General features: G+C 38.2%; 1 protein-coding gene across 3 annotated transcripts in view; it reads right to left on the bottom strand.

Annotated features, from left to right (window-relative positions):
- SHOC2 (SHOC2 leucine rich repeat scaffold protein) overlaps positions 1–22,559 on the bottom strand; it is a 70,219-nt gene that overhangs the window by 35,869 nt on the left and 11,791 nt on the right. For all 3 annotated transcript variants that reach the window (XM_074875277.1, XM_074875276.1, XM_074875278.1), the window contains exon 2: positions 5,850–6,787. In XM_074875277.1, coding sequence (XP_074731378.1) covers positions 5,850–6,552 — 703 coding nt within the window. In that variant the 5' untranslated portion in view covers positions 6,553–6,787. The remainder of the gene's footprint in view (positions 1–5,849; positions 6,788–22,559) is intronic.

Genomic DNA, 22,559 nt, shown 5'->3' with positions numbered 1-22,559 from the left:
AAAGCAGGGGAAAAGGAAGAAAAACAGATTCTGAAAATACAATCCGATGATTTTCAATGGCTCTCTGCAGACAGTAATACATCCTCCTCCAAACCACTTGCCGTGTACTTCACATGCTTTTATGCAACATGAGCAAGCCTACCTGTGAGGTTTCACAAGTGAGCTGCAGCAAGCCAAGCTGATTTAACAGCTCAGTGCAGGCAAAAGTGGCAGTCCTGCTCATCCTGTTCCAGTTCATGCTCTCCCACTCCTCCTCCTACACCAGTTCCAGTCTTATCTGAAACGTCACTGATTTCAGCTAACTAAAGTAATAGACAACAAAAGTAGCAAAACCATCAATATTTTTCTGTTCATTTAGTGAGATAAATCAGCTCACCGAGGAACAGCTCAGATGAAAAAGGCAGGAGGAGTGAACAGCTGGGAATCTGTGAGAAGGGAAGTGGATACTGCCCCTTTCAGCATCATGGAGCTGTTACACATCAGCATAGCCATTTCATGAAAACTCCCGCTAATTCAGCTACTCAAACAGAGCTTTTGGCTAAACATGAAAAAAAACCCAAACCTCAGAATATGTTTTCAGTTAAATGGATTTTTAAGTATTTTTAGATCTTATTCAAACAAATCTATTTATATTTGAAAATAGCACAATGCATATCAAGACCTCAGCTTACTATGCAGTATATTAAAATAATTTCCATTGTATAAAAAAATGTAGAAGCAATATATACATTGCTGGAAAAGTGTTAAGAGAAGTCCAATAACTAACTACTAGCAATGACTTGCTAGGTACCTAGAGCCTGAATTTGCCAAATTACTAAAAAATTATCTTCTTCCAAAGTACAGATAATATTTTCTTCATTTTTTGTTCTATTGAGTTGAATAAACTACTATTTTAGATTAAGAAGTCTTCTGAATATTGAAAAGACAGAAAACCATATTGTCATCTTCCTACCTATAATAAAGCAACTGGAGGCCTGGGAATGAGAGGTACTGCATTCTGGGGTGGGGAGGGGAAGACCAGAAACATACACATCTGTTTACTAACTATAGATAATAACACTTCCTCTTTCTCACTAAAATGTTTGTTTTATATGCAAAGCAACTTTTCCCCCAGTGTAGTCACCTTATTTAAGTTTGTGTTTAACTACTAAAGACAGTTTCAAGGCTAAAACAGAACTAAACTTCAGATTACTTTGCAGCAGCGCAGCAGTGCTGATAGGTTCACCTCAAGACACTGTAACACTGTTTTAAAGCAGTTTCCAGGACCACTAATCAACTATGTGTTTTGCAGACAACATTTTGTTAAATGTTTTACCTTCACTTGGGCTTTTAAGAAATGTTTTAGAGTTTGTTTCAGGTTTCCCTAAAAGGAATCTATTTCTAACAAGTGTTAATACTGTATGCTTGCACAGCGAGCAGTAGATGTTCTAGATAAGCATTTCTAAAAACTTATTTTGAAATCATATGACCAGTAGTATAGTTTCTACATGACATCTATCAAACAAGGAACACTACCATAGGATTGGAAACTATCAATTCAAAATTTAAGATAGGAGAAATAACAAAGGAAGATTCTGACAACCTCAGAGTCATCTAAACACTATGCATACCAACAGAATTTGCAGGAAACATTAACGAAAGGCATGAAAGTAAAAGGCATGAAAACAGACACAAATAAAAAATTGAAAAAATACAAGTAAAATATTAGTTTGGCATAAAGTTAACAGTTTTCTACAAAAATATGGAAGATCTAGTTTATTCAGTCTAGTCAACCTAGACTCCACAAAGATGTCAGATGTGGTACCATGCAGAAAATAAGAGTAGTAGATGTCAAGACAGTGAGGAGTTGCTACGGACGTAACAGGACTGAAAGTAAAATATTGGCTTGGATGGAGGTTACCTCTCCAGGACTCTTTTAAGAATCCACCTCAAGACCAATCTTGTACAGTCTCTTCAGCAATGACTCAGAAAACAAGGGTTTCCTAGCAAGCTAGAGGCACTGGAAGAAACAGGTAACTAAAAATAATGGAAACTGTACGAAATTTAGTAGTGCAAAACCAAGTATGTTTCTACCAGGAACTCAGGGGCAACCTCTGGCAGAGAGGGAGAAGAGAGAAGGCAAAGAGTGCAGTGTCTTAGGCGGTCACAAGAGAGTTTGTATAAGTCTAACAAAGTTGCAATATGATCCAGATGCACAGAGTTATCTCCAGCACAAAGAGGGAAACTCTCATCTGGAATGGTATATTTAAACTAATCAAGCATGCTCAGCCTGAACAGTGAAACATCACTGGTGCAAAAATCAACTAGTCATAGACATATGGGTGTTGGAAGAAAGGTCTCAAATATCAGAGTAGTTAAGACTCCAGGACCTACTTTCAATTTCTTTCACTGAGAGTAGAAGAAGAATAAACTTTATTTTATAAGGCTTGAGACTAAAGATTCCTAGAAAAGTAATTAAATGGGATGATTGCTCACAAATAGGTGACCCTTTATTTTAAAGCAGTAAGGTCCTAAAGTTGGAAAGCCTTTTATAATTATACAGAACTGATATTTTGTCTTCAGCGGTAGTGAAAGCCAGCACAATTGTCTAGCACCAGGGTAAGACTTCAATCTCATCACACTCAATGCTGGCTCTTTGAGGGAACAGTAGCAACATCCCACCTTTCAAGCTGAAGTCCAGGGCTTTAATTTTTTATTTGTCCAGGGAAACCTTTTGCAGCATATCTACCTCCAAAAGACACAGTAAAGGTTTTCTTCAGGATTCTTCACACAGTTGTGTACCAGATTAGCAACATGAACACACTGTAGCTAAATCTTCCTTGCTGGACAAGTCAGCAGGTTACATAAGCTTTGAATTTTAAAAAAGATGAACAAGCACACTAGCTTACCATCAGATATGTGAGCCTTAGGCCTTAGAACAATGGGGTATTTTCAAAAAGAATTTGAAATGCTCCACATGATATTGCTTTATAAAAGATAATGGCCTCATTTTACTTCCCGCTTTGCAGCAACAAAAATTTTTGTGTTATCTGCGAGCTGACAATCATAAGTGCTTGTATATAGCATTTAGGAATTGTACAAGGGATTAAAATCACCAGGACTTAAAAGGAAAGGGTTTTTTTAAAGTACACATACAAAATGTAGAAAAATAACAAGTGTGTAAAGAAACAGAGAAATTCCATCACAAAGTAAGAAATACATTTCTCAGCAGTTTCATTTTTCAGCTGTGTTTCCAATTCAAACATTTCATCTTTTTACTAGAACAAAGATACATGAAAGTGAGTGAGTAGAAATCAATTACAAAAGTTAAACTATCTTGTCTGTTGTTACTATTTGAGGAAAAAGGTTTTCAAACACCTGTTCCATATGGCTTAACAGTTAAAATTAGTTGTGTTACTTAAACTTAGAAATCCTTTCATTAATTTATTTTTCAGATGATTAAATTACAGGCAAGACAGGGAAATTTACTTTGAATAAAAAAGGATGCTGTTGAACATAGTGATTTCCCTTCTAAATTCTTCATAAGGGTGACAGTCGTCCTGCATTTGTGCTTCTAAAGTGCCTTCCACAATGAGGTGCTGACCCGTAACAAGGAACACAGGCATTCTCACAATACAAATAAAGGCACGACTAACTGCTGGATACAAAGACAGAAGTAGTTAATGTTCTCAAGCTAGGGTTTGATAAAGAACTGAGAACACTGCCTGTACGTATATCAAGACTGAAAAAATACAAAAGAAAGAAGCGAGTCACATATATTTGTTCATGATACTTGTATCTACTAAATTTCTCCAAGAAACTGTTAGACATGATCTCTTTCAAGACCACTGTGAACAAACACATACAGAAATTATATACTTTAATGTAAATTTAACCATAAGAATTCAACAAAACAGTTAAGAAACAAAGAGGTTCCAGCAGCAACAATAACGTCTGCAGTATCAAATACACCTACAAAAAGTTTCTAAAGGGCAACCCCGAACACTGGAATGCAACATCTCACAAAAGTTTTTTCTTCACACACTAGTATTAATTTAAATTTACACAGTAGTATCCCCAGTTGAACCTCAGAAGCCGACTCTTTGCTAGAGTACATTTAATAACTGAGTCACAAACAGACCCAGGTAAAGTACTGACAATTGTGTATTACAGCTCAACCAACTAAATCGGCCATAGTTTCTTCAACGTATGTAGAAATACGCGGTGTGTTGGGGCTTTTTTGCAAACATTAGCCCCATGGTTTCCAGGATGATTCTTTGATTAGTAAAAGATTCAAAGAGGCTCTTGGACTTAAACTGAAGTGTCAAAATAGATCAAAATTACAATTTCTTAGTTCTCCCAGGGGAAATTCCCAAGACTGCTGAGATGCTCGTGCCAACTCAAAAAGCCACACTGATCGAAAACATACCACATTAACCATTTAATTTTTGCCTAGCTAAAAAGCATTTCTGTGGCTATAGTAAAATCCATGCCAATAGCTGCTACAGGGAGCCAAAGACTCGGACCAAAAGCCTCACTACATTTCTTCGCTCCTGTTATCATGTACAGAAACTGTCTGTACCGGACACTGCTGGTAACATGATTAGCAGTTTCAGACATGCCCAGGAGTTCCTGCCATCAAGAACATGTTATCTCATGTATCTTTCATATCAATGTGCAGAAGAGAGGCAAACACTGCTGATTTGAAACAGATCTATTGGGGATCCAAACAAGAGCACTTCCCAAGCTTTGCAAAACTAGTGAGCATAGGGGCCAACTTCAGTAACACTTAACATACTCATGCACTGGCTTGGTTAACAGGAACAAGCCCCACATCAGCTTTTAAAAACAAGGCACAGGAATTATTACTCACAGTGTTACAAGGGCTTTTACAGGCTTTTTTCCACACTTGAAGAAAGTCAAAGCAGTTTCTTAACTGCGTGAAGCTTATGTTCCCCCTCCCCCTAAAGGGACTAAGCTATCCCTGCATTTTAAAAACTGGTAATGCATAGAAAAAAACCCACTGTTAGAATCTCCCTTTTATGAGGCTCATATGTTGTTCAAATATTGCTTGAGAACAGTGTGATAGAGATGTTTTCCATGAATCAGAACCAATTAGGAACAACTTAGGAGTTCTTGATATACAGCTATTCCAGCACATTTTTATAATAAACTATTTAAATTAATGAGCCACTTTCATACTATCTCACCATCTTTCAAACTTTTGCAACAATGTTTGGAAAAACAAATATTATTCATTAAAAAGTCATAAGAATCATCAGCCATGCATACAACATTTGGTCAGTTTATATTAAGAATCCATGTATTCATATATTCATGACTTATAAAAGGTAGAGGCTTTCACGAATCATTAACCTACATTGTTAACTGTTACGGCATCCAAAGCTTGCTCATGGTAACAGCATGTAGCTACCTATTCTACTTTGTATTACCATGCTCACACCCCTCTGTAACATGCCCATAATGTGTTTATAACTTGCAACAGTTCATAAATGATTTATAAAGGAATCTTAAAATGAAATATGCCCCTGTATCTTTTTTTTTTTAAACCATCTGGGCTCTGAAGACACAATATGTGAAAGCACAAGGCAAAGATGAAAACATGATACATCTGATTTTAAGATGATAGATGAAGAAAAAGGGCTTTTGTTGTTTTAAAAACATATATATATATATCCAAGATTACTCTCAACATAAGCTAACACTGCAACAGTATGATCAGGAGCATAATTTTATGAAGTTTTAATTGAAGAAGGGCACCTGGAGAAGTGGCAGTTTATGTATACTTAACTGAACTGCAAAATGAATGTAAGCATAGAATTAGACTTTCAATCAGTGTAATCGCTTACCAATTTCAGCAGGTAGTTGCTTGATTTTGTTCTCCCGTATGCTAAGCATGGTGAGCTTTGACAAGTTTTTGATATCCTTTTCCACAGTAGTTATACGATTAAAGCGTAGGTAAAGAGTGGCGAGAGAGCTTAGCCTATACACCACCGAAGGGATTTCTCTAAGTTTGTTATGCCGCAGGTCAAGCATGCGCAGTTTCTTCAAGTTATCAAGAGAGTCAGGCAAACTGGTAAGTGAGTTTTCACTCAGGGCCAGTGTCATCAGGTTCACAAGACAGCCCACCTCTGCCGGTAGGGACTGCAGTTTGTTACTGTATAAATAAAGTTCTGTTAACTGCGTTAGCTCTTTGATAGCTGATGGAAGCATGTGTATAGACCTCTTGGACAAGTCCAAGCGCATTGAATTCTCTTCCCGGCATTTATTTAGCTCTTTGATCACTTCAGCATTGCTGGATTTTTTGCGGGTACCTGTGGCTGGGTTAGGTCTTTTTATCGTATTGTCCACTGAAAAAGCTACCCCAGGCTGCGTGCTACTGGAGTCCTTCTTTCCATCTTTGGCATCTTTCCCTTTGGTCTTAGGCTCCTTTTCTTTGCTCTCTTTCCCAAATCCTCCAGAGGCTTTGGCCTCCTTCTCCCTTTCTTTTGATGATGGGACTTTTGGATCCTTCTCTTTACAGTCCTTTTCTTTTCCTAGATTACTACTCATGGTGACTCAATGTTTAGCAAGCACCACATGAAATCTGTTTCTGAAGTTCACAAGAACAATTCACTGCTGGGGTGACAAGGATCCTTAAAACATGCAAGCGTCGAACCAAGGGAGGAGCTTCGGAGGTGTGATACCCATTTGCTACATATTGGTTCTGAAGGCACTCTTTCCTAATCCTGGTATCAGAAGATTCAACTGTAGAGATTAGAAGGTCAAATGCTCCGTATTAGTATTTCTGTAACACAGAGAGAAGAGAAGCCAAAGTTAGTGTTGAGTGTTTCTACATCAAGCCTGTGCTCACTAACTCAGGCTAATGATTTGTCCTTCTCTTCAAATGTCAATGAAAAACCCAGTGCTAAACCAAAAATACTACACATATTGCTCAGAAGACCCACTGTGGTCAAAGAGCTGTGCTCATTAGTACACGTGAGGAAAGAAAAGTTACAATTCTTAAAACATAATACTGCCTTCAGTACTATGTTTGAGTCACTGTCATATGTCCTAGCTAGTTCTTAGCACAACACCCTGGTCATCAACATGAACATTCTCTCTCCCCTCCATGCTCAATCAGTCCATAAAGATTTGCTATAATCTTAAGTGCCTGCCTCTTCAAAGAAATCTGTACAGGCTTATTCTTTCAGCACAAAAGAGTCTCAATTCAATCTACAGTGAAATCTAATATGCTACTGTAACATGAACTCTCCACCTCAAGATCTCTCTTCTGACCGTCTCTGAACCGCAGGTCTCTGCTTTTAACAAGAAGCAAAAAGTTGTCACCAGCTTCACGTGCTTTGAAGATGCAAACATGGGGATTTTTAAAATAAACCTATCAGAAAGTCAGCTGAACTCTCAGAAGAAATAATATTATGCTTCAAGACAAGCAAAATTATGAATTAATTTCTCATGAGAATAAGATATATCTTTAGACAGTATCTTGAATTTTCCCCCCCTCAATGATTATAATGCAGCCTAATAAGGGAACAGGTATCTGAAACCTTTAGAGTCCCATTTCCATTTTTACAAAATCATCATGCATCACAGAAAGTAGTTTTGCTTCATGTTCCAATTCAAAACACATGACATGCCCAAGAACTTCACAATGCTGAATACTCTGGAGAGATTTCTGAATGTATCTTTGTGGAAGAAAATAGACGGTCAATCAATGGCAACAATAATTTCATGTCTCCATGTTAATCCACCTTTTAGCCTAGAATCAACTTCCCTTTGTTATGCAGCATTCACTGATAAAGAAAGTTTGTTTGTATCTCAGAAGAGTACCTTGTCTCCCCAGCCACCTCAGCTATGTTAAAATACCCTTAAAACCTCCACAAGAGCTGTGTCACTGTCCTGGCATTCCATCTTCTGCAGAAATTCATAAAGCTTGTAATCAACATCAATTAGATAATACTTTGCATACTTAAGCCATCAGCAAGTACTAGAACTACAAACATTTTTTAGCAAAGCTCAAGTAACTATTTTTAACGGCACAGTTATGCTACGTATGCTTGCCTTCAAGTATAAACATATGCTTGGAGAACACAGAGAAGCCCACCTTGCTCAATATATTTGCTCACATTAAAAAATAAAGTGAAGATGATCTATTTAAGGACAGTAAGAAGGGCAAGCGACTTTACCTCAGCTGCAAATCAAGCCGTTTAGTAACAAAGCTCAAAAGAGAGCCTCCCCCAGGAGGCATCTTCCAGTCCTTCACCCTGATTCATTACTGCTGCAGTATCACAAAGTGTGTGCTACAAACCCCATAATATCAAAAAACCCTACTGCCTCCAGTTACTGTGTTGTAGACAACTCTGTTGTAAAGGACTATGGCTGTTTGCTAGCAGCAGCAAGCAATAACAGCTTTGAACTTGGAAATTTTCTCCAACACAGCTCTCTAAAGCAGCACCAGCCGGTTCCTTACTGCATCCTTAAGATTACCACCCAGCTTTTAAACCATCCATTAACCTGACCTATCCTCAAGATTACCAGCGTCACTACGTTATATTTTAAGACTTCTTGTGTATAATCTATGTGCTTGTAAAACTCCAGCAATAGGAAATGTAATGACTCCAAATGCAAAAATGAAGCTGACTAAAGGGTGGGAGCCTGAAATGCCTGACAACTTGTTTTCAGTATGAAAGGTAACACAAAGAATCAAGAACTAACACAGTTTCTAAATTCTGATAATACACAGAAAACTCAGTCATGTAGCAGTGCCAGGTAGCTACTGCTCCACATCAAGCCCCTAAAGTGCAAAATACTCAAAGGGCTGCTGCTCTCATGAGCTTTCAATCAATTTAATCAAATCTAGGACCCACCATGAGATTTGTTTCATTTCTTATGTGCACTGCAGCTGAAGGAGGTTTTGAAAGAGCCTCAGCAAGGAAAGACGGCTGGAGATTACTACTGCTGAAAGCAGCTCCGTAGTGCAAATGCTCCAAATAATGTGCATGCATTTCACTGTCTTCATTAGCAATTACTTTAATTGTACCTAAAAAAATGGGGGGGAGTGCACACTCCCTGTTTCAATATGACAGTTTAACATTTAATTTTCTGGTAAGGAACAAAGATCTTTTGCCTATACGAAAGGATAGAAATTGAAAAGTCATTAAAAACATCATCTGAAACATACAAAGAAAATTCAGAGCAATACAAAGGGTCATGACCAGAGACTTCAACATCACCCCAGTTAAAGATGTTAAGAGGCAGTCAACTTGCAGGCAAGCCACAGGCAGCCGTGGTTTTCTAACACACGGAAACGAGCCAAGCTCACAGTGCAGCAGGCCTTCAAAATATACTCCCTGTTTGGAGTGACAGAAGGCTAACAGTTAAATGTACTGCACCTATGTCATTTTTATCTCTTTACTGAGGATTTTAATTACTGTCTGAGACTGCAAAATGTATTTAAAATAGTTTGCATAGGTTTAGCCTCTTTCTTTCCAAATAAAGTAATTCTCTAATACCTACAATGACTACAACTAGCACTTACAAGAAGAAAAAGCTTACGATGAGATTTTCACAAGGTGAAACATAATAAAAGCCAATGCAGGGGGAATCACATCAAACAAAATGCCTTGACTGGAACGGACTCCCCCCTCCAGAGTCTGAGACACCCCTAAGTCACCAGTGTCTCCCCCTTCTCGCTCACCAGGCTGGGATTCCCAACAGTAGAAGGTCCCACCACCCTGAAGAGTGGTGGTGCATAGCAGGTACCAGCCAGGTTCCACCCAGTTACTCTGTGAAACAGGGAACTTCTCTGCCACAAAGCAACATTTGTGTCCTGGTGATTCCCGTTACTCTTGACATCCCCACAGCCTCTCTTCCCTACTTCGCTTTATTTCAGGTAGAAAAAGTCTCAGCAAGTACAAGAGCCAGGGCAAAACTGTAATTCATGAGACAACGCTTTCTCTTCTTAAAATCCTCTCAGTCACCATACATCACCAACTTCCACAAGTGAAAGATGTCCAAGCAAGAAGTCTTACTAGCTAAATAATGCTGACTTACCCCCTAAATTGGCCAAATCTGTGAAACTGTTCTAGGCTGTCCTCTGAGCACAGTATGGTGTTCTTGTATCATAATGCAGAGGCAGCACAGGACCTAAACAACTATATGAAACTCATCCTATTTCTACTATTTTATAACTTCTAATACGTGCCATTGCAACCTGTCTAAAACTATTTTTAACATATCTGCATGCAATATAAATCAGAATACATATTTGATGCTGTATGCTTTCAGTTAGCAGGACTAAAATCTTGCCATTTCATACATTAATGACTGAGTTCTGAGACAAAACTCAACAGGGCAACTATGCTCAGAACTCCTTAACACTACCAACACACACACAAATGAAATGCTCAACTTCACACAAGCAGCTCTGCAGAACTTTTGTTTCTATAGCAGATCATTCAAGCTGATGGGGTAAGCCACATACATCAAGTTAAGCATGTATGTAAACTTTTGGAGGACATGAGCATAATTACATGTATTACAGAGAAAGCTAAATATGTTTCAAAAGGTTATTCATATTTGTCAAGCCCTTTTGGTTAAAGGACAAGAATCATCAATTCTAAACTACAGTCAAACAAGCATTCACTGTATCTCAAAAGGAGAGCTTCTTTTAGAGATATTTTTAGCAAAAGGAAATTCAGTGAAATTAGGCAGTTCTGCCAACTACTTCCATTTTCCAATGCTGTTCAAACCGACTTCCTGTCAATATTAATTGACATAAAAACATTTAACTATTATGTGCTGGAGAACTTGGAAAACTGAACAAGACTCTTGCATGGCACAGCATATGAAGGAAAATAAAACTCCTAGAGAAGTTAAGGAAAATAGTCTCTACCCTGTTCCAAATATTTTTTTTTAAGTAAGATATTTGTAAATAGCTATAAATAACCAGCAGAGTTTTGACTCACTCCTCCTGATGTCTGGTGAACATAAACCAGATGTATTTATTTTTTTCTGTCAGTTGTAACTGACAAAACTTCAGAAACACAATTTCAGCCTAAACTGTATCACCTTCCTTCACTGCCTGAAAAAGAGTAACACGCGGACCTTGTATACTTTACTGATTATTTTTTTCATATGTACAAGTAATTGAAAAGAGATTTCAGTTACTCTGAACAACAGAACCCAAAACATTTATGCGATAAATGTTTTATAAAAAACTTGATAATGTAGGAACAATCATGTCTTCAATCCTAGGAATAATACTAAAATAATCACCAGCAACTTGCTAATATAAATACTGATGCTTCCTGGTCATTATCTAATACAATATGAGGCTTGAGATAAAGCATTTCACACAACTGCTATACAGAAGGCTGTAAAAGACAAAACTGTCTCCTACCCACTACTGCAGAGCAACTTTATTACCTACAAAAAAAAAAAATCCACTGCCAATATTACTTCACAGCTTAGTAAAGACTTCCCCCCAGCTACATCTTTTAATTTTGATTTTATATGAACAAACTCTTAAGCAGGTGACTGGCACCAGGGTTGAACTGGTGCTGGGATGGTGGGGTCACCAAACCCCAGGTGCAGGAGGAAGCCAGCCAGCAGGAGTGGCCAAAGCTCACCTTGCTGATGGCACCACAGTCCCACTGCAAGTCTCACTGCTCCCACCCCAGCGCGGTGGGACCCCTCCAGAAGAGGCCAACCCTGCATGAGTTACTCTCAGCAATCCCTCAGTTCTCAGAGGATGCGTTACGTGTGTTGTGACTTGCAAATATATGAAAGTTTCCTGTATGTTCACAGGGATGGTTTGAAGAAGAAATTGTTAATTGAAGTAAAAAATTCTCCCACTGCTGAAATATTTTGCTCTCAAGCAATGAGGCTAACCAACAGCAGTCTTTTCTGCCAAAGGAAAATCATCTTACAAAATGTCACTTTACAGCTTCACTTAGATACTTACTGGTTCCTGTCCTGTGTTTCAGTAGACAAAACAGGCACTTTAAATCATAAACATTTCTAATATTCTGAGCATGTGATATCTAAGGCATCATTTTCACTAAAACCCAATACATTATACTCAAAACAGAATTTTACTTCTGTAATGTAGCAGGAAACCTACAGGCCTGCCTTTAAAAGGAAAATTCTTTACTACATGTATAATTTTATATCATGGAATAGGAATGATTTCTCTCTTCATTCTGTGTTTGTACTAAACTTAACCCAAAGGGCACACATCATGCCTAGGGCTTTTCAACCCGAACAGCCAAAGAGGATCATTCTGAATATTAAACACATCAAAGAAATAAGGAATCACCTCGTACTTGGCACTCCTGAGTAAGCAGACTATGATTCCACTACATAATAAAAAATAAAATATTTTGAGATCACAATTCTGATCTAGGAAATTCTGATTAGTCAGACCTAAGTGGTTTTTAACAACAAGGCAGAGTTCAAATGCTATCTAGTAATTGCAGCAACACCTGTTCACAAACAAACAACAAACAGAAATAAAAAAAAAAAAATCTACCTTCTTAGAAGTATTTACTTTTTACTTAGAGTAGCATGGGTTATACCAAAAACACTTCATATTCCACTGCACCACAAAAATGAACACATCAATAAGCAATGGATGAAATTTAAAGTTTAGTCCAAGCGCCTACAATGACTTTCCATTCTCAATACCACACACACAAAAAAAAAGATGGTCACTACTTTCATTTCAAAACCCAGATAGCTTAAGCCAACAAGTCACTTGCAAACAAAGCACATTCTCTCCTACAATTTGCTAGCTTCAAACATCTGACCTACAGAGCTTTCATCTGCGTAAGTGCATTTGAGCTTCTGCCGCTGCAGCCACCACAGACCAGCTGGGAGTAAACTGCTGAATCAGTCACCAGGCGGCTGCACGGCTCCTCTAAACACAAAACCTCATTCAGAGGTATGGAGACAGCACGGGAACAACCAGCCATCGCACCGCTGCAGATCAAAAACGTTGCCTAATCTATCTCAACAAAAGTAGTGCTCCTGAAATTCACCAGCTAGACGCTTTCTTTTCTTTGGGAAGAAAACTCCCTTTATTTTACAGTACAGGACGGTCAGTGGCAGCAGAATAATACTGTAATGGTTCTTAGTGCCAGCTGCGATGGCCAGCTTGTTCAACAGAAAAGGCTGACCATTAAATTCATCTTGGTCCTGGAAATGAACAGCCAGCAGATGGTAGTTTACAAACTACCAGTCTAGCCTGATTTCAATGTATCTGGACGTGACCCCACTCTCCGCCCTAATCCCCTCTCACACCGAGGGAGCAGCTTGTTGCCTCCCTGCACGCACAGCCCAAGCCTGTGGCGTTGGGTAAGTGAGGAGGTCTGGACTCTGACAGCCCACTAAGCCCTTCAGGATATCTTCATCTGCCAAAGGACTGCAGCCAAGACCATCCCTTGCCCGCTTGCTGCTTCCACGGCTGCCAAACAGCTGAGCATAACCTGGTCTCACATTTCTTGTGGTTTCTTAAATCTGCAGACACATCTGTAACTGTAGGCACCTAATTACAAACCTACTTTCAATTAAAGCTGGAGTTACTATAAATAAGCGAATCAGTTTCGAGAGATGTTTGGAGGTTGACCGCTTTGTGCTTACAGAACCAGGCATACCTCCCAGGACATCCCATCCCAGCTTCCGAAACAGCCATGCCCTTCCACGGCAAACGCACAGGAATGCGGATGTTACCACTGATTTCAAAGCTTTCGAATCCACCTTTTCATTCACTGCTCACCAGAGTTGCTGCTCTCTGGAAGTACTTCATTGCATTAAATGCCAAGTCACATACCAAAGTCCAGATCTATCATGACAAAAAGGCTCCATGCAAGCAGACAGAAAGTCACCTACACCTTAAATTCCTAGGGGGTAGAAATAATCTTGTGCCCTGCCTTTGAACTCATATAGCAAGTACATAAATAGACATACTGTGATTCATTCTATGCACTCCAACATTATTTTTATGAAGCATTTTCTCTTTTTCTCCTTTACAGGAAAAAACCCCACTAGTTTTTGGCCAAGTTATAAAATACCATTTCATGTTTTTGTAGAAATAGACTCTAAGAGCAAGTACAAAGAATTCCGCTAACTCCATGCGGCAGCTTATTTTAATATGTAAAAAGGTACTTTCTGCATGTGTGGCCCCCCAGCATGTACCTTTTGGGCTGCATGTCTCCGTTTCCATGGTAACTTGTTGTATCAGCAGGCTGTGTAATCCTGCATAATACATGAAATTTGAAAATCGTAACTTGCTAGATGAAACAAATTTCACAGTCTTAGTACAGGTCTCAATAACTAGATATGCCTAAAAAAGGTTATTCTAAATGGACATATTAGTCTAGGAAGATCCAGTTATCTCATTTTTGTGGCTATACAAATTCTGCATCTATAGTGGCATACAACCTTCCACAAGAGCAAGTACTCCTCATCTACCCAATACACTCCTTTGAATAAAGATCACCCTGCTGTAGCAAAACTTACTTTCCACTGCAAAGAAACCTTTACTGTTACCACTACACAGCACCCAGGTGCTACCATCAGATCCCTCAACAGTTCCTATAAACAATGGAAGCAGCCTGCCACACACAGCTTTGTTACAAATTTAATAGTAAATGGTATTGGTTCCACCAAAGGTGATATTGCAAACTTTAAACCAACATCAAATATTTTTCTTTTATTCATCATTTCCTCTGAGCAATAAAAACAGCATATCAAAACAAATCCAACAAAACAGGAGACAAAACACAAATGATGGGCAGAAGAGAAAGTAAACACACAAAGCAACAATAGAGTAATATATTATCTACTAATTATCTATATTATCAATAACTTATGTTGATCTTACCGAAATTGGGGCAAACCACATGCTAAATCCCATCTCAGCTACATAAAACATTGTTCTATTACTATCTAGGGTAGCATCCTACCCTGGCTCCTACCCGCAACACAGAATTATCTAGCAAGAAAGCAAAAGTATTGTTTATTGTAACACTTTCCTTTATTTCTTTGCCTCTGAATTGATGCAGTAAGTTTACTTGTCTTCTTCAACATGCTTTTATGTAATAATTATGACTATTTCACAAAGTTCAGTGTTGGATGACACTAATTATTGTCAGAAAATTCAAGGGACTGAGAGACTGTGTAAATCACAGGATCCCTTTGCAAAGGTTTACCATGCTAGGAAAAAAGCCTATCTAAAAATCAACTTAAAATGCACTTTTAACACAATTCTGAACATGAAAAGGAGCGATGACTCTTTACCTTCTAAGTTCTAGAAGACAAAGCCACAATAACTACATATGGCAGCTCAGCACTACACAGTATCTGGCCCCTGTTCAATTTTTTTTTTCCTAGCTAAGATTATTTGCAGTTCTTGATCTTCAGCTAAGATGAGAAAAGCTTGGATATATTTTATTGAACACCTAGTTTAAATATAACTAATGTATAGAAAAGGATATATGCAACAACATTTACTTTTCAACTAACATACGTGAGTTTGGAAGATACTCAAGTGTCTGGTAAAGTCCAAAAAAAAAATACATATTTACCCACAAGTTTCCAATTATAAATCTCCTCACTTTTAGAAGTCATTAACATATTTTGCATCCGACCTTCTCTCAGAAAATAAATATCTCCTTGAACAGATCAGCATTCTTCAGATCAGCAAAGATAACAACCATAATCGGAACCAAATTTGAGCCAATTTTAAGTGTATACTTCCGCTTCATTACAACTAAATTAAATAAAAAGCAAATTTATTTGAAAACTGCACAATGATCAGCCAGAGTTGTTTTCTTCAGGATGACATTTTTCTACAAGTTTATATTATATATTTAAATATTACTGGAAACCTATTCTGAATGAAAAAGTCAAAAATTTCTACACATCTTCCCCATTACTGTTTAACCAATGTTCTTCCAGTGAGTATTTTTGTTTAATTTTGTAATCTGACACTTTCAGATAAATGTATTTTACCTGGTGAAAGCAAACTGATTCAGGTCAAGTTAGTATACAGATAGAACAAGAGTACAAAGAAACTGCTACATTTCAGATAACTAGATGTAAGTTAAAATACTCTCCTCTCTTTTTCCCAGCAAACATTTGCTTAAGCATGATGCGATGGACCACTTCTGCCCTCCAAGTATTCTTATTCAGATGCAAGAACTACAAACTGCCAAAGAGAAGCTGTATTTTTCCCACCAGGATGTGTGCCCACTCCAGCTAGATTCTCATTATTAACCACTACATTTCTAAGGTTAATTGTGTTCTGCCCACCCAGATTCTCCCCACAGTTTCAACTGGATTTTGCATTATTCCCTCCCTGTCCGTACCCTCTTGTACTGCATTACTGCACGTGGTTAAACAGCTTCCACGTTCCAATGGACAGACCACCGTCCTGCATCACTGCTTGAAACAATGCTCAACCACAGCTGGAGAAGCCAAACCAACTTAGAAATATATTGGGGAACTTTGTAAATTAACAGCACCATAGAAATGTAGGCTCATTATACACCCTGATAAGGTGATAAAGAATGAAATTGATCCCAAGCCTTTTTCAAAGCTTTCAATTGTTTTCCCCCATGAGCAAAACAGATTTAAACATAATGACATAAAGCAGTGAAATACTACTTAAGCAAGCAGATGCATGTTATAGGTGATTCAGGTAGCACTGTATACAGCTATATACAGCCAGTGCTCTGTGGCAAAGGCTACTTCAGTCCTGTTGAGCTTTTTCAGATGTCACTCCTCAAAGCTGTTTACCAGCAGCTGCCTGCCAAGCCCTCGGGTTTTTGGGGGTTGTTTTGGGGTTGGGGAGAGGGGCCTTGAGGGGACATGAGAATAGAGGGAAAAGGTATGATAATTTATTTGGTTCGGCTGTTTATAAGACTGAGAGCTGGTAAAATCACATTGCTTTGTTCATGTCAAAGGTAATCTTAACACTGATTTTGTAACAACTATGGTGTTTTTGTTTTAGATTAGGGACTTGAAATCTATTAAGAAGATGTCTGATGCCACAGTGAATTTCACCACATATTCACTTCCGACCATTCTGAAACCTTTAATAAGAAAACTGTGAGGAATTTCTCTGGCAACAAAGAGCTGAGTATTTCATAAACCCTGAGCCTGTTTCACCTCCTCGACTCCTACACGTCAACTTCTTTTGATATAAGGCATTCCCACAGAGCAAGTCAAATGCACAGTGGCTGAACAGGCCTTTCCTATCTGGCTGAGACACCCTCCTACCATCTTCCCCACCTTCCATGGGGTCACAGCAGCCATGCCGAGGAGAAAAGCTCCTGTGCACAGGAAAGCTGAGAAATACGGGGAAGGGAGAAACAGGCAGGAGCTGGAACAAGAACAGGGACAGGAGGCCGGCAGGCACAGGTGGCAGGCAAGAAGCAGCTGGCAAGAAACTCCATGTAAGAGAATATCACAGATAGAAAAATACTAAGACAGTAATCAGTCAACAAAACACCACTCCTGCTCATACACAGTTGCATGGAGAAGGGGTCTTAAAGAATGCAAAAGTATGTGGTAATTGGAGATGTATTAAACACATTCTGACAAGCATGGTTATCTAAAGCACTAGAAGCCATCTCATTCACACCTGCCTAATTTTGAGTGCTTTATATTGCAAACTTAATTTTCATAACTTCTTAAGAGTATTTTTATTTAGTTTTTACATGTTTTTTTTCCCCAATCACATTTAAGCATTAATTAACATTACAAAAAAAAAAATCCAAAGAATGACAACATTTGAATTTCATGCAAGTTCATCCACATTCTTAAAGATTCCAGTGATGACCCCAGAGATTTCTTTCCCAGGATGGAAGATAAAATTGAAACAAACAGAAGAAAAAGCAAGCTCTGTTCACCTTCCTATGAAGAACCATGTAAAGTCCAGATCTGCAATGAATACTCCTCATGCTCACTCCTGCTGTTGAGGAACCTTACCCACGCAACACCTTAAGCCCCAGCCTCACACCCAAAAGACTCCAAACGGCACTGAATACTATTCTGCTCATAACTAGGAGCCCAATTAAAAGATTATTTCACATATACTAACAGTCCTGGAAAACGCATGATAAATTTGGTATCTTCACAGGAACAAGATGTTTTCCTTCAAAAGAATAAAAAAGAAAAAAGAAAACCACTATGATCCCTTCCAAGCAGATTCTTCAAAATCTGTTCAGATGAGGCATCCTTTTTTATAAAAAAACAAGAGGTCTTCAATGACATTTTTACTAGAAATAGTGAAAAACATGATTTCTGCTTGCCAAAAATCAAATGGATGATATACTCTTTAGTACGCTTGAAAGGCTTGTGTATTGTAAAAGTATAAAGTAGTGGCACTGTTAATCTGAAAAAGTGTCATGGAAAAAATTTAGACACAAACTGAATTAAACACTACTGTACAAATATGATGCTTTTTACCTCACCACTTCCAAATAAATTAAGATACTGGAAATCTGAAAAAATGATGAAAAAGCAGGCTAGCTTAGAGCTACATGCAAGTTCATACCACTATCCTAGCAAAATAAAAATTTGTACTGTATACCTATTTATAATGAATGACATTCTTGCAACTTATTGCCCTTTGTTTTAGACAAAAAACAGATGTCACTTATAAATGTCTAAGTAACTTAGCAAGGAATCATCTGATCTGTTTCTGAATATTTAAAAGTTATAAGACAAATGACTAAGAAAAATGCAACCTTTACACTAGCTCAGGCACAACATTAGTGCCTCCCCAGACCTGCTGGTCTCCAGATACTTGTACCTTGCAAAATCTGTACGTATTAAATAAATGGACCAGAGGATTGCACTAGATGGTGTGAACTGAGAGCAGGTGATTCACTGCATTCGGATTGCCCTCATCTGCTCCTCTCTGAGCTGCACACAGATGAGGACTGCTCTCAGCTCCTTGCAGCACATCCCTGTACCGCACCCGACCTCCACTGCACAGCTCACCGGTGATGGAGCCTAGATTTTTGCGTTGATGCACAGGGCAGGAGATGGGTATTTCAATCACCTAAATGACATTCACACGAGTAGTACTGGTTGAAGTAATCCAGATTAAAAGAGAATTAGCCCTTTTCAAAACAAGCGTAATCCAAAAAGTATTAGACATAGGCAGAAAGCACTCAGAATGGGTATAGAGACTCATGAACAGATTACAAGGACTGAACAAATTTTAGTATGACAATATGCTCCAGAACAATATGTTCAAAATCAGGGTACTATATTTATATATGAACACTATGAAGATACAGGGAGAATATCTGAGGAAGTGATGAAAGAGCTCCTGAACCATAGGAAAAAGAAAATAAAACACTGGAGAGGTACCAGAACCTCTAAAAATAAATAAATAAAGATTAGTTTAACAAGGAAGTTGATTAACTAATTTTAATAAATACTTGCTACATATTTGTTCTTTTTTTACTCAACCATTCCCAAAATAGTGGGAAGAGAATCAAAACAACAGAATGACACTTCCAAGGAAAACAGAAAGAACCAGAAAGGGAACATGAGCACAGGTACAGATAGAAGACAGACGACAACCACCAGCATTTACCTGAAGTGAGACAGGAGTACTGGGTAAGGACTGCAAGGAACTATAATTGCGACAACATATAGGAATAACAAGCAGAGAGCAGTAGCAGACAGACAGGCAGAACAGAACTAGAGAAGGCGGGGTGAGTAGGACCTGAACTGGTGTGTCCCCTGCAACGTGGCATGGCCAACGCCACCTTCTCAGCATACACTCCCTTCGCAGCAAGGCACAACATGCCAGTGCTATATTCCTCCATCTTGTCCCAAGCCTTTCTCCATCCCTCCCTTTGCTGCAAGGCAAGAAACAGACAAATTACATCAAGTCTTGTATTCCTATGTGGGGCTGAAGGATTAGCATGTGTCTGATGAAACCTTCTCCTCCCTACCAGCCTCCAGCTCCTGTGATTCTCGGACATAAGGTTGTGCAAATGGGGGCAGCATCTCTTCCCCACAATTCCTCCTTCCTCCCCTTCTTCCATCCTCTGACAATAGTTCCTCAAACAGAAGGTGAAGTAGCTGCAATCTGAAGAGCTGAGTATTGCTTGTCTGTATCACACAAATTCCTATCAAACCAAAAGTTTCTGTAATTCTTACACAGACAGTGAGTAACATAACTGGTCTGACAACTGTCAGTATTGGCTTAGTATTAAAGTATAATTAAATGCTATAAACATGCATTTTAAATTTCTTTTTTTAAAGTGAAGATACACATAAAATCACTTTATATTAAATCAGCATCCTATGAGGATCAAATTCAGACATGATGCAAATAAGGAAATTTTAATTTAAAATTATTCTTGCTTGCTAAGGCTAAGGTTGTGAGGACTACCACCTGGAAGCATGACTGAAAGAGGTTTTAATCACAGCCTCTGTTTGACACATTGTGCACTGTCCTCTAACTCCTAAATTCCTCATGTCAGATCTATGCAGATGATACTATTTCACTGCTCACTTCTCTCACAACCAACCTCTAGCTTATTTTACAGAGCAAATAACATTATCACTAAATCCAGGCCAGATGATCCCTGCCATAGTCAGGCTCATTAGTGCAGGCTGCATTTGGCATACTTGATGTTATGCAGTATCATCTCTTTCCTACTTCTAGTATTTATTAATAAACCATCATTTTAATTCAAGAACTCTCCATTTCTCCCCAGAAGGTGATATCTTCAAGGGATGCTTTTGTGGGTCCACTTCCTCTCTTATATTTACAATCACACCATAATTCTATAGGAATCTGCCAGAAAATTGCCGATCCCCTCCATCCTTTGGCCATGGTACTAGTATGTCTAGATGAGGCTACAAAGTGTTATCTAAGAAAAAGTTCAGAGCTCGAAATATTTGCTGCCCAAATAGCCCTTCCACCCGTCCTTCAGAAAAAGGAAGCAAATCATTGCCCTGCAAGGCAATTTTGGCCTGCGGACTGCTACCGAGCTAGGCTGCCCTGCATATGTTCCAACATAATATCCATGCTTGCATATACAATACATGAAGCTGCTAACAGAGATACAAAAGCTTGAACGTTAAATGAAAACAAAAATCTACAGAACGCAACAGAACTTACTAGCATTCACCACTTTGTAAACAATATTTTTCCATGTGAATGAAAACAAGACAAAGAAATGCAAGATATCCATAAAAATAACTTCAGCAGAAACGAAACCAAAAAACTATCTGTTTCAAAACTAAGCTTAAAAAGCTTGGGGTTTTGTTTAAGAACAAGCCTTACAGAGTTCACGTGACCATAAATCAGACTCAGATATCTGCACATAGCACCGCAAATGCAGTATCTTTAATGTCTGGGAGAGACCAGAAAAAGCATAGGAAATGGCTGTTTCACTTTCCACACTACATTAGATCAGCAAAAAGAAAAACTAGCATCTATGAAAAAAAAAAAAAATATCAGTTTCACCATTCTCTGAATTTGGGATTCAGTTATCAACTACCAGCAACTAATTTAAATACTACTACAAACCCAGTATACTGTAAAATTGGAAATGTTACAGACCCCTTGGGCAAAGGAGGATCCCTACAGGCTGTACCTATTTGGGTTTCCCCTCTGGGATCACAAATAACTGCAAATAGTAATTGTGTCTGATCACTATTTTTGGGATCTGTATTCATATAGCAATAAACAGTTTCCAAACACAGGCAGAGAACTAGGAAGCAACTCCCTCTCTCAAAAAAAAAAAACAAACCCAAAACCAAACAATAAAACCCAGTAAATCATTCAGCAGTGAAATTAGATTATTTTTCAACAAAATCATTATTTAGCACAGTGCTAAAGTAAAACAAGAATCTAAGATTTTACTATTTCAGTTAAGTGACGCAGTGCTTTTACTTTTTACAAGATTAAAAAGCTTGCACGTCCTTACACTCAAAAAGCAAGCATGAAGCCAACAAAGGACACCTGAATCTTTCCACTAAAGAAACTACAGTAGAAAGACCAGCTGTTTACCATAGGTATCTCAAGAAAAACATTAGTTTGAGACTACTGCAAGAAAACACGATCATGGTTGGTTAAGTGGGGTTTTTTTGAGCTGTTGAAATCTGTGATTTCACTGAAATTTAATTATTAAGAACCTAGCAACTAAAATGTCTTCTTAGGAGAACTAACACAAACACTTTAACAAGAAATAGAAGCTACAGCCATACCCCAACATCAACCCAGCATCTCCTGGATTTTCCTTTTATATAGTTTTTTAAACACTGAATCAACAGAACACTGCTTAGCTTAAGGGATACATCAAGTGCAAAGAACATAATTTCCCTAAACACAGGGAAAAAAAAGCCCAGATATTTCTATGGGGCAAGACCGTTACAATAAGCATGCTTAAGCCTTGAAGTCTTATTTAAAATAAATAAAATTAAGAAAAAAAAAGAGATAAAGCAGCAAATCTAAATTGAGCTGAAAAAAAAAAATACCATCTGTTCCAGTTAAAATTTCTTCCTCACCTATATTATCA

Source organism: Strix uralensis, chromosome 7 (genome assembly GCF_047716275.1).
Source record: "Strix uralensis isolate ZFMK-TIS-50842 chromosome 7, bStrUra1, whole genome shotgun sequence".
In the NCBI taxonomy this organism is placed as follows: Eukaryota; Metazoa; Chordata; class Aves; order Strigiformes; family Strigidae; genus Strix; species Strix uralensis.
The sequence above is the reverse complement of the archived record's forward strand: the minus strand, read 5'-3'. Positions and strand labels throughout refer to the sequence as shown.